We start from the raw sequence: 17,592 nt of genomic DNA on the forward strand, positions 1-17,592 counted from the left end.
TCTGTCATTCCTCATTCCTTGCATCTTCAGATGTCTCAGCTCTCAGATCTCAACAATCTCTAATCAAATTTTCTTTTTTTTTAAGAGAGAGAGAGAGAGAGAGAGAGAGAGAGAGAATTTTTAATATTTATTTTTTAGTCTTCTGCGGACACAACATCTTTGTTTGTATGTGGTGCTGAGGATCCAACCCGGGCCGCACGCATGCCAGGCGAGTGTGCTACCGCTTGAGCCACATCCCCAGCCCACTCTAACCAAATTATCAACCAGCTCCTTCTTAGGCATTATCAACCACTCCCAAGAGAGGCTGACCCATCCCGAGGGGACCTCTCAACGCTATAACTTCTCATGTACCCCACCAACTTCTCGCTGCCCCGAGGGCTCTTCACTTCAAACGACACCACCAGTCCAAGGTCTCTGCTGTGCCACCAGGGATTCATCAGCGGCTAAGGCCTCTTGATCTTACTGCTTGTAACAGGATTGTCGATGTCTCTCATGATTCTCAGTCTATCCTCCACAAATCTTACAAAGTAATTATCTATACCCTTCTCTTTGTAGCCCCTGTAATTGTGGCCTGTGTGATCTATGGAGGAGAGGAATGACTTTGGGACCCCCAGCCAGGGATGCTTCCGGTCCTTCGTGGAGGCAATTCAGGAAGATGCATGGCTGTTCCCTGACCTCCTCATCGTGTCCAACTGGGAGCAGGCCCTTGAAGAACTATGGTTACAAGGCACCTTCATAGACTTCCCCCACATCCCGAAATCACTGGCTTTGGCAGGCGTCTACTGATTTGGCTGATATTACTCACTGACTTATTAACTTCCCTATCCAGCCCTCTGCCCCCAACACTCCTCCTCCTACCCCACAATGCTCCTGACTCAGCAGGAATTAGCCAGAGGACTCGGTGTCCCTTACATTTTAATAAATCAAAAAGGGAGGAATGTTGGGCACAGAGTGAGGACAGGGCCAAGCCACCACCCCACAATGGCAGCCGCCCCTAGGGCTCTAGGCTTCCGGCTTCTTCTTCCTGATTAGAAGGAAAAGTCCACCAAAAGAGCCCCCCAAAAGACCGGTCACCTGCCCAGGAGCCCAATAGGAAACTAACAACAGGCACTTACCATCACCGGGCAATTGTAACCCTGCACATTTCCCTCAGGGGCTATGTAAGTCCCTAAACCATGCTGCTGCTGCTGCTGCTGCTGCTGATGCTTCCACCTCTACTGTAACCTGCACTGAATAAACCCATCTCTGGACGACCTGATGTGCTCCCTCACTTTTGTATTTCGAGTGGTTGGGGTCTTTCATGTGATACGTTTGTCCTGCAGTTCTGGGGAGCAAACCCTGAGGTTCACACATGCTAGGCAAGCGCTCTGCCACTGAGCTACGTCTGCAGTGCAAGTACCCAGGCTATTTTTCATGGAAGGTCCCACATGAGTCCTAATTCACCCCATTTTGCCCAACACGACACCGGCACTAAATTCTGGGGTCAGTTTCTTTGGAGCGGCAGCCTTGCAGGACCCGAGGCTATCCTGGAAATCACATCTCTGTTCTGAGGAGGACTCTAGAGAGTGGACCTGGATTAGGAACAAGGGGAGACCAGGGCTTCTCAGCCTCTGCTTGATCCCTGATTTTGAATGGAGAAGATCCGGCATTTATTCTCAGCAGGCCTCTGATGGGAATGCTGAATCATTTCAAAGCGAATATATGGGACAAACTATGGTCATAATTGCAAACACAAACAGAAACCACAGATAAAATAATGAGATATCATTAGTAGATATCAGCAAGACAGGCATGGTGGCACATGCCTGAAATCTCAGTCATTCTGGAGGCCGAGGCAGGAGGGTCTCAAGTTCCAGGCCCACCTAGGCAATTTAGTGAGGTCCTGTCTTAAAAGAAAGGGGGCAGGGAGGCAGGGATGAAGCTCCATGGAGATGCGATACTCCTGGGTTCAATACCTATTAGTGAAAATCAAAAATATGGGGCTGGGGTTATAGCTTAGTGGTAGAGTACTCACCTAGCATGCACGCGGCACTGGGTTCGATCCTTAGCACCATATAAATGTAAAATAAAGATATTATGTCCACCTAAAACTAAAAAATTAATTAAAAAAATAAAAAATACTTCATTTGAAATGTTAGATCAGCTAGATCTTAAGAAGCTTTTGAACAGTATAAATTCTTTTGCTACTACTTTGAATAGAATTGTGCCACAGTCTTGGCTGGGCACAAGATCACGAGCCACTCACACCTTGTAGATTCAAACAGCAATTCTTTATTCCCGAACTCACACCGGCCTCTACACACGTTCTGGGGAAATCCCAGTTCTGCTGCCGCCCAATTCACCTACTCCACGAGGCTTTTCTCCAAATACTTTTTGAATCTCACGAGAACTCAACGGGAACTCAGGCAGCAGGAATGCCCTATTCCCAGCAGCAATAATCTTCAACCTCGAACTTCCCTAAAACCCATAGTCTTAAACCTGGAACACCCTAAATTTGTCTTAAACTGGGAATGCCTTAAACCCAAGGAGCGGGATACTTCCTCAAACCTGCAGGATACACCCTAATCCTGGATCCACCCTGGTCCTTGAGCAGGGTCACCTTTCTCAAACACACATGCAATGTCAACAGCGAAATTCCAAGGCAAGTCCATTTAACATGGGGTACGCTGGCAAAGAAATTTCGATGCGTCATTCCTACTTGGCAATGGCCCTCAGCAGAATTGGTCTTCAGCTATTGAGTGTGAGTATATAAAATACATTTGACTTTTATATATTTATTTTGAATCTTGCACCCTTGCTGAACTCATTTATTATTTTGTTGTTTTTTTTAGAGTGGCAATTCCCAGGGCCTCATACATGCCAGGCATGTGCTCTACCATGGAGCCTCATTCCCAGCCTCATTTAATAGTTTTAACAGTTTTTTAGAGACTTCCATGAGACTTTGGACATAGTATAAGAACAGAGGAGGGACTGGGATTGTGGCTCAGTGGTAGAGCGCTTGCCTAGCACATGCGAGGCGTGAGGCCCTGGGTTCGATCCTCAGCACCACATAAAAATAAAGATATTGTGTCCAACTAAAAAATGAATATTAAAAAAAAATACAGAGGAGGCAGGGTGCTGCCTGTGATCCCAGCACCTCTTGAAGCTGAGGCAGGAGGATCACGATTTCAAAGCCAACCTCAGCAACAACGGGGAAGCACTAAGCAACTCAGTGAGACCTGTCTCTAAATAAAATACAAAATAGGGGATGGGGATGTGGCTCAGTGGGCGAGTGCCCCTGAGTTCAATCCCTGGTGCCCCCTCCCTCTCCCCCCCAAAAAAAGAAAGAAAGAAAAGAAAGAACACAGGAATTGGACACAGTGGCACATGTCTATACTCTCAGCCACTCGGGAGGCTGAGACAGGAGGATTCCAAGTCCAAGGTCAGCCTCAGCAAGACCTTAAGCAACTTAGTGAAACCGTGCCTCAAAATAAAAAACAAAAATCACTCCGGATGTACTCTGGTAGAGCGCTCCGGGGTTCAATCCCCAGTACAGGAAAGGAAAGGAAAGGGAAGGGAAGGGAAGGGAAGGGAAGGGAAGGGAAGGGAAGGGAAGGGAAGGAAGGCGGGAGGGAGGGAGGGAAGGTGTCAGGTCGGTGGCAGTGACTTAGAACAAAGCAGCCAGGTGCTGGCGGAAACACCTGTCAATCATCAGGATCTCCTGACTAACACCTGTCAATCAGCAGAACCCCTGGCCAATCCTGGAGTTCAGCCAGTTCCCCTGACCAACTCCAGCGGGACAAGGGACCCTAAAAATCCCCTTTCCTGTCCCAAGCCCTTTCCTTCCCGCCATGAACCCCATAAAATCCCAGTCTGGTCAAGCTCCCAGGCGGTTTCTCCTCAGACCCTTCTCCAGTCCACTCTGTCCGTCTCATCCAGTTCCGCCAGGGAGTGATATCTCAAATAAAGCCTCCTTTGGCAGACTTTTTAAATCTGCCTCCTTTGGTCCCTGCCTGCCTCACCTGATCTTACAGAAGGAAGGAAAACAGAGGTAGCTTTACTTCTTCTTTCTGGGTGTCTTTTATTTCATCCTTGTCTAGTTGCTCTGGCTTAACTCTCTGTACAATATTTTACAGAAGTGGCCTTCTTTTTCCAGGAGCTTAGGGTAGGAGACTAGTTGCTGATTTGAGAATGTACTTCTTAGTACAGGTGTTTGCAGCCATACATTTTACTCTAAGCACTGTTTCAGCTCAATTCCCTAAGTTTTGATATGTTTTGTCTTCATTTTCATCCATCTCAAAGTTATTTTCTGATATCTTTTTTTGACTTCTTATACTCTGAAAACATAAAACCATAAATCATTGTTGAAAGAAATAAAATTCTAAATAAATGAAAGAACACTCCATGTTCATGGTTGGAAGACTCAATATTGTTCAAATGGCAATATTCTTCAAACTGACTAGTAGATTCAAATCAATCCCTTTCAGAATACCATCAGACTTCTTTGTAGAAACTGCCAAGTAGATCCTAAAATTCAGTGGACTTGCAAGAAACCCAGAATAGCCAGTAAAAGCCTGAAAAATAACAAAGGAAGAAGACTCACACTTCTTGACTCAAGACACACCACATAGCAACAAGAAACAAGATAGTATGCTGGGCATAGTGGCACATGCCCACAATCCCAGGGACTCAGGAGGCTAAGGTAAAAGGACTGCAAATTTGAGGCCAGCCTCTGCAATTTAACAAAACCTTGTCTCAAAATAAAATAAAAAGGGGCTGGAGATGTGGCTCAAGTGGTAGCGCGCCCGCCTGGCATGCGTGCGGCCCGGGTTCGATCCTCAGCACCACATACCAACAAAGATGTTGTGTCCACCGAGAACTAAAAAATAAATATTAAAAATTCTCTCTCTCTCTCTCTCAAAAAAATAAAAATAAAAATAAATAAAATAAAAAGGGCTGGGTGAAAATAGTATGAAGGAGGGTTTGACTTTGGGTGTAGGATGGGAGAGAGCAGCCGAGGGTGTCTGAGGGCCTCAGGCTTTCCTGCAATATGTGCAGGACAAGCACCTGCCTTCAGCTAGAAGGGAAATAGAAGATGAGGCTGAGTATCTGCTAGGTCAAGGGAAGGGTAGGCAATCAGGAGAGAACTTCTCATACTTGCTTGCTCTCCAGAACAGGGCCAGAAGCTAAGAAACACCCTTAGAAATTAAGTACTGCCCCTTAACTCTGGTTATTTGACCTAACTGAACTATAGTTTGGTTGGTTGGTTTCCATTTGTTAAATTTTTTTTAATAGAAATAGATGAACACAATACGTTTATTTTTATTTGTTTTATGTAGTGCTGAAGATTGGACCCAGTGCCCCACACATATGAGGCAAGCACTCCACCACTGAGCTACAGCCCCAACCCTCCATTTGTTAAACTTTTGAAAGTTGTACACAGAGCACACCTTTGTGGTTGGCTGAAAAGCACACCAATTGTGGGATCTCCTGTACCCCTTCTGCAACCTTCTCCCCACAAGCAGTCTACTCTGGGGCCAGTGCTCACTGGAGTCTGAGCTAGGGAGGGGAAGGGTAATCTGGTTTGCCTGGAAATACGGATATATCCATGTTAACCAACAACTGGATCTTCCTGCTTCATAGGCCATCTTTCAGAAGACCCACAGACTTGTCTAAAAGATGCATCAATATTCAGAACATATCTATGAATTATTCACTCAACCCTCTAGGAGCTCCCAGGTTTTTGCAAATGCAAACAGTTCTGCAGCAAACACTTTTGTGTATCTGTCCCCAGGTCCTATTTTTCTATTTCATGTTAATGTTGCCACATTATCTTTTAAAGGTTGGTTCACATTCCTGCCCACAAAGGGTGAGGTGCCCATTCCCTGGTAGGGCAATAAGTGCTCCCCCCTACTTTTTTTTTCCTAGCCAGGTGACTTCTTTTAATTTATGGTTCCTTAACTGCTAGTGCAGTGAAGCCTTGCTTCCTGTGGCAGAACTCCTTCCATTGTTCAGCTATCACTTAGCCCTGGAGAGGAGTTCTGCAACCTCATTCCCACCCATCTGGGGACCTGAGGCACTGGAAACTTAGACACAGAAGCACACTCCGGAAGGTTGTTGGAGTGGGGAGGACTGAGGGGGACTCTGAGCCCAGCCTGGGGCAGCAAATGGGGCATCCTCTGCTGACCATAATTGCTGTCCAGGCACAATTCTGGGTCGCTTCAGTGGCTACAGTGTGGTGCACTAAAATCACAGCTCAGCAAAATTCAGAATCTGACCTCTATCCCTTTAAACTGACAACTGCCTGGGAGCCTCCAGCAGTCAGGGGTAAAGAGGGCCCAGCCCACATTCCAGGGGGGAAAAATATAGGATCTCAGGGTCTCCTTCCTTCTAGCCAACACTCTCCATCTGCCCTTCTCTGGCCTTGGACTTGCAAGGTCAACTCTCTTTCCCCAATACCAGTACAACATTCCAAAGATTCAAATATGTATAGGGCCTCCTCACCATGGTTCCAGGCACATGGTTCCCCTCCCCCAGGATCAACCAGTGTAATCTGCTGATCTTTCCTTCCCAAGACAGCCTTTGACACCGAGAGTGAGATGTATTTTCCCCCCCTTTTCTTCAAAAAATGGTAGCTTTCTGAACACCCTGTTCTGCCCATTTTTTTTGTTTTGTTTTAGTTTTTCTTTTTCTGCCCTTTTCCAGCTAATGGTGCTGTACTTGGTAGCACATTCCCAAACAACAAAGCAAGTACTTTACAGTATTTGCTTCATGATATAGATACTTCATGGTTCCAATTCCATATATCCATATATTACTACTGATCATCCTCTAGGTGTATCTATACAGAATAGTGGTGGACAAGAACAGCCTCCTACTTCTGAGGACAGCAACAGGTAGACTTCAGCGGTGAATTACCAATCCAGGCTGTCTGCTCCTGCTAATTTTGGGTCCCCGAGGCAACCTAATCTCCCAGCCTTACACAATCCACCTTTCCTGTGTGATCAAGCTTGTTGGTCTGTGATTTGTTCCGTAGGAATAGTCATCTGAGTATCTGTGTCGGTTTCCAGCAAGGGAGGGGGCACCATTCCTGTTGGTTTGCCTGACCTTGTGTAGCATTTTGACCATTTTCAAAGAGCTTTTGTGTTAATGGTCTGCAGGAGATCTTCACTTATTATTCTTAGGATCACCTCTGCCGGCTTATTTAATTGGAGCACCTCCCACAAACACACACAGCACGCGCGCGCGCACACACACACACACACACACACTTTGCTCCTGCAGTTTTGCTCTGCAGAAAGCTTTTCACCTCTTTGGTTTCCCCAGTCTTGCCTCTCACACCTTCTGGGTTTTCCCCTAGGGTTTTTGTATACTAATCCTTAATCTGCATGGAATCTGCCAGCAGGTGAGGAGCTAGTCCCACCCACCTATGTGAATCTCCACCTTTATCCAGTTAATAAATTCCCAAAAGTGCAAGAAGCGACTTTCCATGAATGGGTTTTACCCATCCTGATAGCGGTTTCGTGGTATGATGGGCCTGAGGCCACGCTAGAGGACTCAGCTATGAAAGGCGCACCAATCCTCACGCGCCCAGGGCTCTGGGGCCCAGAAGCCCCTGCCACCTTGTACCTCCTGCGCGTTCGAGAAGTGCTCAGCGTGCCCCTTAGTTCCGAGTGACCCCTCTGCCCCGTATCCCTCTGTGCGTCCCGCGTGACCCCTCTGTTCCCCGTCCGTCTGCGTTCCACTTGGCCCTCCGGCCCTCATGCGTCCACTCTGTCCCTTTCCCCCACGCGTCCTACGTGTCCCTCCACCCAGGGCCACAGGTCTCCCCTGACGCTGCACGCGGGGTCGCGGCCCCACGCTGTCGTCTCCGGCGTCCCCCGCGCCCCTCCGGGTCCGCGCCACCCTTCCTGCCCTCCCCACTCCGGGCCTCGGCCCCGGCTCCTGGCGGGGCGGGGCCTCGCAGGCGGAAGTGCCCCGGGCGCCGGCGACCCAACCCGCGGGGCAATGGGAGCCCGGACTCCGGACTGCGGCGGCGGCCGCAGAGGCGGCGGCGGCTGCCCGAGCGGCGGCGGGGGCGGGCGGCGCGGGACGCGGGCCGGGTAGCGCCGGCCAAGCGCGGAGCTATGGGCCGGGCCGGGACCGGGGGCGCGGCGCGGGCAGCGGCGGTGGCTGGGCCGCCTCTTCTGCTGCTGCTGCTGCTGCTAACTCGGTCCCCGCCGGCCACCGCCGGCGAACACAGGAAGAGCGGTGAGCGAGCGCAGGACAGCGGAGCCATCAGGGGTCGCGGCGGGTGGGGGGAGGGCCTGGGGGCGGGGCCCGATTGTGACTCACTGGGGGCACCTGTGCGCTCACCTGGCGCCAGCGCTAGGCCTACGTCACCACCCGGTGGCGCCCTTCCTGATGCGCTCGGGCGGAGAAGATGCCTGTGCTCCTTCTTCCGTTCCCCGGGCGGGGCTCGGCCAGGCCAGCCCTTCGGAATGTGCGCTTCGCTCCCTCCTGCTCCCAGAGCGTTCGGGTAGCACACCTGAGCGCGGAGGTGGAGGGGCTCAGGGGCCCGGGTCGAAAACCCGCTGGGAGGAATGGTGGGGTTGGGGTTCTAAGGGCCCCATCTCCTCTCGCAGGGCAGAGGTGGAAGAAAGTTGCTCAGACCCCGGAGTAGGGGTCCCATATGCACCCCTTTCGTGGTGCCTCCCCACCCCCAGTGCAAACACTTTGAACTTGCTCGTCTTGCTTCCTGGAGGCTGTACTCAGTTGATCTGAGGCAGCCGCTTGCAAGGGCAGATCTGGAGGAAGGGCGCCTCCTCTTAGCGAGGAACCTGCTTGCTTCCCTGAGGTTTCCCATCCTTGACTGAGATCCAGTGAGGTGATTAGACCAGGGTGTGCCACCCCTCTGGGTTCTGCTTAGCACTGGGACAGCCAGGCTGTCTACACTTCAGTCCCTACACACCCTTACCTCTAGACTGTAATTCTGGCTTCTGGGGTTCATCTAGTGCTCCAGGGGCTGGCTCCTCCACTTCCCTGTGCTCAGCCTCTCCCTCTTTCTCTGAAATACTGCTCCTCTAAGCTTCTGTTTTTTGAGGGCCATGCCTTCTGGTTTTTGAGGTTGGTGCAGCTTAAAAGACAGTTTTTCCTGAGGACAATGCTCCTGATTAAATGCTACCCTGGATTTGATTACTCCACTTTCTCCTCTTTTTCCATCCCCTGGATGAGACCCTGGTGAGGGTGTCACTGGCAGGTGGTGCAGGGAGCACCTAGGCTGGGCAGGATAGGGTAGAGGCCTGGTGACCTGGATTAGACCCTATCAGGTCAGCTAAAAGGCAGGCTGCTAGTGACTTCTGGGCTCTGAGCATGGCCAGGTCCCTAGCTGGTGTGGAAGAAGTGAGACAAGGGTCTCAGGGCTGGCTCAGGGACTTCCTTTCCCCTTTCCCCACCCAACCCTTTATCTATGGAGTGTGTGGGACAGGGAATGGTGCCTATGGCTGGTGCTCCTCACCCTTCCTGATATCACATGGGGCTCAGCTTATCTTGCTGACTACCATATATGTCACCAAGATACTAGAGTGGGCATCTGGGCAGGGAAATTGGGTTGCAGAGCCTCCAGGAGCTTTGGAGGGGCTGTGTAGCCCTGGGGACATGGGATCAAGTCTTAGGGCAACCTGGAACTGGTCTCTTATCTCTTGTTTATCTGTTGAAATATCACAGCTACCACCTAGGTACCAGGAATCCTCAGACTGGCATTGTAGGGGGCCAGTAAGGGTTTTTCCCATGGACAGTCAGGGAGCTGCACCTGCAGGGTGTTCTCCCTTCCTGGCCCCTCAGAGATGGGATGCCTGACTGGATGACCGTTTCTTCAAGATCCTGCAAACCTGAGGCCAGGAGTATGCCCTGCCTCAGTTCCCAGAACTTTAGTTTCTATTTACATTGTCATATCACCTGAGAGCCTACAGCAGCTCCTAGCTCTGTAACCACAGCCTGGAAAGTGGGACCTGGTGACTAGTAGACACCTGAAAAGCCTGTGATGAGTTGTGGGCAGAGCCTACTCCTACCCAGCCCCCATGCCAGGCTCCTCTGGTGCTCCTGTGACTTTGCCAGCAGGCTGCTGTCGTTTCTCCAGGTGCCTCTATGGAGAAGTCACGAGGCTGGCAGGGGAACCAGCTGCTCACCTGGCTCCCTCCCCATCCCTGGGGGAGGCCTGTGCCAGCCATTCTCTCAGTGAGGCAGAGGGAGGCTTCCTGAGTAGGAGTGCTCAGCCCAGAGAGTGAGACCAGATGCTGCTGTTTCTTCCTGAAGCACTTCACCGCTTATTAACCTTGGCAGAAGGAACACTGTCCATTCCGCTGTCCATTCCGCATCTGACCCTGGAGGGGAAGGGGTCCTAGTGAGGGGAAGGGGCACCCGTGGCCACACAGGGCTCCAGAAGTGGATGACCAAGTCCATGGGCCCTTGCTTTCAGTCTTCATAGCCACCTTTGGATGTGTGCCCCAAGGGCAGTTAAAGTTCTCACCTACTTGGAGCACAGAGGCCAGCTGTCCCTTGATCCCCATGCCTGGCCAGGCTTCCGACCTGGGGTTCCCCCATCAGGGGCTTTTTGTGGGTCGGGATCTCTGCAGGCTAGAGAGGCAGGCAGCCACTGGAGTTGAGACTCTTCACCTGTGCATCTGTGCCATGGAGCAAGGAGTGTGTCCTCTGGTCAGTGCCCAGGGCAGTCATCAGGAGGGGTGGGGACTCCTGCCTGACCACCTCCTGTGTCCTTCAGCCTCCACCTCTGCCAGACTGTCATGCAGTTTGAGTGATGGGGCACACTGGAAAGCAAGAGAAGGATTAGGAAGCAGGGAACTGGGGGCCAGGGCTGGCTATTGGGAGCTTCTGCAGGATGAGAAGTCCCTTTGGCCATCAGGGGAGGTAGGTGGAGGAATGGCTGCCTGAGGGAGAACTCCAGAAACCAGGGACAACCTCCAGGGGCCAGAGGGCAGTGAGGACCTTGGTTGAAGTTGAAGTTGGCAAGACTGGGGCTGTAGCACAGCTCCAGGACTTAGTTTCCAGAGTCCTTTCCTTTTGGGGGCCTCTGAGTGCAGCACCTAAGCCCTGCCTCATTTTTTTTTGCTGGAGGCAAGAGGGCCCTTGAACTGGCTGACTGTGCCTTTTCCTGCAGTGGTCGGGCTGGTGTCAGAGCACTTCTCCCAGGCCCCACAGAAGCTGTCCTCCTACAGCTGGTACGGCAGCATCCGGCTCTTCCATTTCCGTGTGCCCCCAGACACTGTGCTGCTGCGCTGGCTGTTGCACGTGTCCTGGAGCAGCGGCACGCCCTGCACCGATGTGGAGATCACCGTGTAGGTACCCAGCCTCCCACCTGCCCACAGCATCCGCATCTGACCAAGGTCCCTCACTTGACCCCTGACCCCTGCCCTATCCTCCTACCTCTAGGCACTTCCGCCATGGGGCCCCTCCCGTTGTCAACCCGCTGGGCACCAGCTTCCCCAACAATACCATCCAGCAGCCCTCCTTCCAAGTCAGGGCACTGCTGAGCTCCATGCTGCTGGACAACACCTCTGTGAATGTCTCCCACCCAGCCCCTGGGGACTGGTTTGTGGCCGCCCATCTGCCCCCCTCCTCCCAGAAGATCGAGGTACAGGTGAGGGGACTCACCTGTAGGGGTGGGGAGCCCCTGAGTGTTTGGATGGTCTTTCATCCCCCTCTTTGGAGCAGCCCTTGCTCTGGGTTCAGCCCTGTGCCCCAAGACCTGCTGCTCGCCATATACCCTGCATTATCTGACACCCTAAGCTTCTTCTCTCCCTAGGGCTTTGCTCCCACCTGTGCCTACGTCTTTCAGCCTGACATGCTGGTCATGCGGGCGATGGAGGTCTCCATCCTGGAGCCTGATGTGCCCCTTCCGCAGACTCTCCTCTCCCACCCCAACTACCTCAAGTGAGTGGGGCCTGGGGCGGTCTGCAGGGCCCAGCCTTTGGGTCCTGGGCCTTGGGGTCCTGCTGGGAAGTAGGCTGGATGCCCCAGCTGAGTGGGTTGGAGGAAGCGCAGAGCCTGAGGGAGGACACCACCTTGTGCAGGATCTTCGTCCCCGAGTATACCCAGGAGCTTCTGCTGGAGCTGCAGGGCTGTGTGTCCAGTGGGAGCCTGGGCTGCCCTGTGCGTCTCACGGTGGGCGGGGCCACCCTTCCCAGCAACTTCCAGAAGGTGCTGACCTGCACAGACCCCACACTGTCCTGTCGTCTGTTGCTGCCGTCACCACCCTGGGGCCGGTGGCTACAAGTAACAGCTGAGAGCCTGGCGGGGCCCCAGGTGTCAGTGGCCTTCATAGCCCAAGCTGCCCTCACAGGTGGGCTGCCAGGGAGGGCTGGGTGGGAGTGTCTCTTCCCCATCCTTACCCCCAGGCTTTCCTCCAGCTGAGCCTGGTACTCTTGGCAGCCTGCAGGCCATGGAGCATGACCTTCCAGCGCCTTCTGCGAAACAGCCCAAACCAGAGCCATGATACCTCCGTGGGCCAGCTGTCCCCAGGCCCTGCCCATCAGGGCCTGGGCAGGAGCAGTGGGGTGGGCGGTGGCGCCTTCTGCCTCCTGAGCTTCCCGGTCATGAGGGAGGACATAGACACAGTGTCTGTGCGCTTTCAGCCCATGGACGGGATCTCGGTGCTGGTGCGTTCTGACGCTCCCTCCCTCTTGCGGCTCCGCCTCGACACCGGCATGGACAGTGGGGGTTCCCTCACCATCACCCTGAGGGTCAACAAGGTACTGTCCTGATAGCCTGCTGGGCCTGTCTGCAAGTGGCTAATGCCCAGACTTGGCTCAGGGTACTGGATAACCTACCTAGGCCTTTGTGCACTGACTTTGGCACCCTCTTGGGTGAAAGTGACACCAACAGGCATGAGGCAGCCTGGCCCTGTCAGCAGATCCCAGAGATGAGCTTGAGGAAGGGGCTATGGAGTCACTAGGATCAGAGACAGCTGGAGGCAGGTCCAGGAGGGAAGGCTTGGGGTGAGCCCTGATCCAGCAGGAGCCTCAAGAAAGGCACTCAAGCACTTGCCAGCCTCCCTTGACGCTCTGGGTTCCATCTCCTGAACGGAAAGAGAGACTGTGCTAGGAGTGGACACCATGCCACATCTCCAGGGGACTAACCCTGTGCTGCTTCCCCTTCCAGACTGAGGTCTCAGGGGACACCTTGGTGGTGGCCTGTGTGAATGCTGCCTCAGCCTTCCTCAGCTTCAACACTTCACTCAACTGCACCACAGGTACAATGGGCAGGCAGCACCTGGCAGAGTGACTGGCAGGGTGACTGGCCGACCCCTCCATCCCCTCTGATGGGCCTTCCCACTCCATGCAGCCTTCTTTCAGGGTTACCCCTTATCTCTGCGTGCCTCCTCTCCTGTGGCCAACCTCATCATCCCCTACCCAGAGACAAGCAGCTGGTACCTCTCCCTGCAGCTCCTGTGCCCTGAGAGTCCTGGGTATGTAAACTGAGCTGAGGCCAGTGGCTGTCACAGGATGAGGAGTGTGGGAGAAACCTGGCTCCCTACAGAAGTGAGGAATTACTGTCTCCATGTGTCAGGGTGGATCCCCCTTTCTGCCTGGCCATCCCTTCCATGGCAGCCCTGGCAGGGGGAAGGAGCATCAGTCCAGGCTGTTGGAACCTGGAGCTCAATTCTGGGTTCATTTGTCCATGAGCCTGTTGGGAGCAGTGGTGCTAAGTTGGCTGTAAAGGGCTGCGGTCAACCTCTTCATGTCCCCTCCTTTCAGGGTCTGTGAACAGGCCATGGTCCATGTAGAGACCGTACTGTACCTGGTGCCATGTTTGAATGACTGCGGACCTTATGGCCAGTGCCTCTTGCTGCGAAGATATAGCTACCTGTATGCAGGTTGCAGCTGCAAGGCAGGTGAGGGCTTGGGACCTCCACACCTAGGGACAATCTTTGCTGACACTGGTATCCCAGCCCTGTACATCCCCTGTGGAAGCCTCACCAGGACTGCAGAGAGGACCCATGCAGGCAAAGCAGGGCCAAATGGTTTCTCCCCATTCTCATGCCTGCTATGATCCACCGCCTAGGCAAAAACAGTGAGGTGTCTCCAGGGGTAGTCCTATCTGCTGACCTTGGCTCCCCTACCCCTGGCCTACTTATACCTGCCCATGTCTATACATACTTGCCCACACTTGTTTTCCCTGTCCCTGTCTGTTTCTACCTGTCCATACCTACCCCCACTTGTTCACACCTGCTCACACCTGTCCCCACCTGCCCATTCTTACCCACACCTGTGCAGTCTGCACCTGGGTGATGGTAGGGATCTGGAATTCAGAAGGCTTCCCACTTGGAGCCTTGGCCCCAGGTGCCTGCCTCAGGCCCCTGAACACTGCATGGCCCCCAGGCTGGCGTGGGTGGAGCTGCACTGACAACAGCACGGCCCAGACAGTGGCCCAGCAGAAGGTGGCCGCACTGCTGCTCACCCTGAGCAACCTCATGTTCCTGGTCCCCATCATGTTGTCTGTGCAGCGTGCCTTCTTAGTGGAGGCCTCTGTCTACTTCTACACCATGTTCTTCTCCACGGTAGGCATCTCCCACCCCTCTGGGGACCCCTGGGGGGGGGGGATGTCTGGGCTGCTGCTCACTGCCCCATCTGGCAGTTCTACCACGCCTGTGACCAGCCAGGGGAGGCGGTGTTGTGCATCCTCAGCTATGACACACTGCAGTACTGCGACTTCCTGGGCTCTGGGGTGTCCACCTGGGTCACGATCCTCTGCATGGCCAGGCTGAAGACAGTCCTGAAACACGTGAGTGACCTGAGACTGGGCTGGGTTCTGGGGAAGCATAGGCCCTTACATGTAGCATGTACAAGGCAGTAGGCAGTGGATAGTCATGGCCCTGAGCCTTGATTTTCACATGACTGTCAGCTATCCTCAGAAGAAGCCGCAGCAGCTGTGGAGAAAGAATTCTGGCCGTCAGAGGACACCAGGAACAAGGTCATGAGTGGGGTTATGCAAGGCCCTCAGCCCTTGTCTGGGCCCTGCTCACAGAGGAGCCCACCCCAGGTCAGGCCTCCCTAGGAAGCCCCACTATGCTCCTGAGTTCCATGATGTGCAGGACACTTTGGAGTTTTTACATGGCAGCTGGACCTGGCCAGTGAGATGAGTCTCTGGTTCCCGTGTATTATATTTTCTGCCAGGTCTGCTCTAGGTACTGCCTCCAGGGGCACCAGGGAAACCCTATGGTCAAGGCACAGAGGTTGAGGGAAGAAAGCTCCAAAGTGCGGGAGTCCGGCTGGGCTGAGTGTTGGGCCATGAACCTGCAGGTTGTGAGCAGAGGCATCTGACAGAGACTGGGGGTGGGAGTCCCCCATAGGAACTATCTGGGGGAGGACTGAGGCTGCCCTGAAACCTAGAGGTGAGGGGGCAGGCGAGTGTGTGGGTGCAGAGCTGCCGCATATGGCTGTCCAGATTGTTTCCTTCCTCAGAGAGGGGCATCATCACCTCATCCCCGGAGGGGCCTGCCAGGCAAAGTCAGTTCCCCCTCCAGTGCCTAGCCAGTGTTCACCTGCGGCCATTCTACAGGAGCTGGAGGAGGATACTTCTCTCTTCCTGGGCAGAGCAGAGCAAATTCTGCCAGCAGCTCCAAGTGGGGTGGGCAGAGGTGTAGGCGGGTAATGGGGTGCAACGGGATGGCCCATGTACCTGTCTGCCTGTCATGCTGGGTGCCATGCCCCAGTCCAAGACTGTCATGACTCTGCAGTCATTCCTGTGTCTCATCCAGGTCCTGTTTCTCCTGGGCACATTGGTCATCGCCATGTCGCTGCAGCTGGATCGCAGAGGCATTTGGAACATGATGGGGCCCTGCCTCTTTGCCTTTATGATCATGGCCTTCATGTGGGTAAGGATCCAGGGCAGGCTCTAGAAGCAGACAGCCTCACACTCGGTCCTGTTCCTACTATCCAGTCTAGGACCCAAATGCCCCACCTCTGCTGAGGGCTTCTGGTGGCACCTATAGAAGCCCAGCCTGACTGTGTCTAAGACCTGGGTCTGAGGACCAGTGGCCATGTACCCTTGATCCCTCTCAGCAACCCATTCTCATGGTTTTGCTGCCCAGATCTGGGCAGCCCCACGACCACTGGTGCTGGACTCTTGGGAGCAGCCAGTCTATGCCAACACTTGTATGGCTGTTTACTCCAGGTACAGCGCTGCAGGCACCGGCACCAATGCTACCCGACGTCATGGCAGCGCTGGGCCTTCTGTCTTCTACCTGGTATCTCCATGGCCTCTATGGGCGTAGCCATCTATACCTCCATGATGACCAGTGACAACTATTACTACACTCACAGCATCTGGCACATACTGCTGGCTGGGAGCGCGGCTTTCCTGCTACCACCACGGGAAGAGCAGACTGAGCCCTGGACCTGCTCACAGAAATTCCCCTGCCACTATCAGATCTGCAAGAACAATCAGGATGAGCTATACACAGTGACTTGACGTAGCCAGCTTGGGGACACCTGCTACTGTAACTTCTTCAGTCAGGAGCAGGACCAAGGGAGAGGAGCCCTGTCCAGCCCTGTCCAAATTAGTTCCTAACGAAATAAAATTGCCCTGAGACCTTAGCTCCCTCCTCTAGAAGGAGGGATCACCACTCCCCAATTCAACCAGCTCCCTTGCTTCTGCTGCTGAAGTCCTCTGCAGGTCTCAGCAATTTCTGCAGTGGCCCCTGGAAACCACAGGTACCATGTGCTCTGCTGGCCTGAAATGGCCAGAGGTGTAGAGAAGACTCCCTGTTCCCCTGTAAAGTTGTGATGTGAGACCCACATGGCCAAAGAGACCCCAGTCCACTGAGGGTGGCAGCTGGGCATTCCTAGCATCCCTTACATTCTGCCCCTGAATGCCAGCTGCCTCAGGTATGGGGACACCCCCACCCCCAGTGGCAGCAGCTGCAGTGGGAGAAAACAAGATCACCAAAGAGCTGATTGACCCTCAAGGATACAGCAGAGCCCTGCCCTTCCCCTGCTCTCTGCAGTGGAGCCACCATCCTGAGGAGAGCCTCCTGGGGAGGAGGCTACTCAGCAGCTCTGAAGGCCCCAGGAGGCACACTGTTGCAAGGCACTTGTGTACTGCTCACTCCAAGGTCCCTGCCTTGTCTGGTGAGCATCCTTTTGGGCTGCCCCCTGCACAAGGCCCACTGAAGCTTGGGGAGGAGTCTCTGGAGACCCAGCCCAGCCTTCCTGCTCCTGAGAGCTCTGCCCCCAGACCTAAGTGCTGTTTCCCTTTGAGTGGAGAGAAGGCCCCTGGAAAGCTGGTGCTGACGAGGACCAGGAGGCGGCCCTTCCAGCTCTGGGGGCTTTCTCTCTGGGCCTGTGCAGAGCCAGGTCTTCTGGAGTTCCACCAGCCCCAGGCACCTTGCGCACAGCCACCAAAGCATTCCCAACCTCTAAGAGGGGAAACATGCATATATGGTGTTTCAGGGGGTAAAATATTCCAAGGCATACAGACATATTTTTATGTGATTGGTGAATTCAATATTATACAGTGATTTTTCAAGCCAATTGAGTCACTACTTTTTTTCCCCCCATTCTGCTTCCTTGGGCGGGAGGAGGCGAGGCCCAGGATAGCAAGCCCCGCCCTGCCCGT

General features: G+C 53.7%; 1 protein-coding gene across 3 annotated transcripts; it reads left to right on the top strand.

Moving 5' to 3' along the window:
- Window positions 1-7,959: 7,959 nt before the first annotated feature.
- Window positions 7,960-17,502, top strand: PGAP6 (post-GPI attachment to proteins 6). 3 transcript variants are annotated; one of them, XM_081297804.1, is made up of 13 exons: window positions 7,960-8,229; window positions 11,135-11,312; window positions 11,407-11,614; window positions 11,780-11,907; window positions 12,048-12,316; window positions 12,406-12,725; window positions 13,135-13,225; window positions 13,318-13,441; window positions 13,731-13,867; window positions 14,250-14,533; window positions 14,611-14,757; window positions 15,734-15,850; window positions 16,150-17,502. In XM_081297804.1, the coding sequence occupies exons 1-13, from the start codon at window positions 8,106-8,108 to the stop codon at window positions 16,444-16,446; spliced, it is 2,424 nt and encodes an 807-aa protein (XP_081153930.1). In that variant the 5' UTR covers window positions 7,960-8,105; the 3' UTR covers window positions 16,447-17,502. The 3 variants fall into 3 exon arrangements, with proteins under 3 accessions (XP_081153930.1, XP_081153931.1, XP_081153932.1); XM_081297805.1 differs by having other exon boundaries at window positions 11,407-11,608; XM_081297806.1 differs by having other exon boundaries at window positions 7,961-8,229; window positions 14,355-14,533.
- The last annotated feature ends 90 nt before the right edge of the window (window positions 17,503-17,592 follow it).

The sequence above is a fragment of the Spermophilus citellus genome (genome assembly GCF_964194105.1).
Source record: "Spermophilus citellus genome assembly, chromosome: 6".
In the NCBI taxonomy this organism is placed as follows: domain Eukaryota; kingdom Metazoa; phylum Chordata; class Mammalia; order Rodentia; family Sciuridae; genus Spermophilus; species Spermophilus citellus.

Bases quoted from the DNA above. Each gene is read 5' to 3' on its own strand.
- PGAP6 (XM_081297804.1), top strand. From the start codon at position 8,106: ATGGGCCGGGCCGGGACCGGGGGCGCGGCGCGGGCAGCGGCGGTGGCT. The intron at 12,726-13,134 runs GTACTGTCCTGA...TTCCCCTTCCAG, and splicing joins TCACCCTGAGGGTCAACAAG to ACTGAGGTCTCAGGGGACAC. The intron at 14,758-15,733 runs GTGAGTGACCTG...TGTCTCATCCAG, and splicing joins TGAAGACAGTCCTGAAACAC to GTCCTGTTTCTCCTGGGCAC.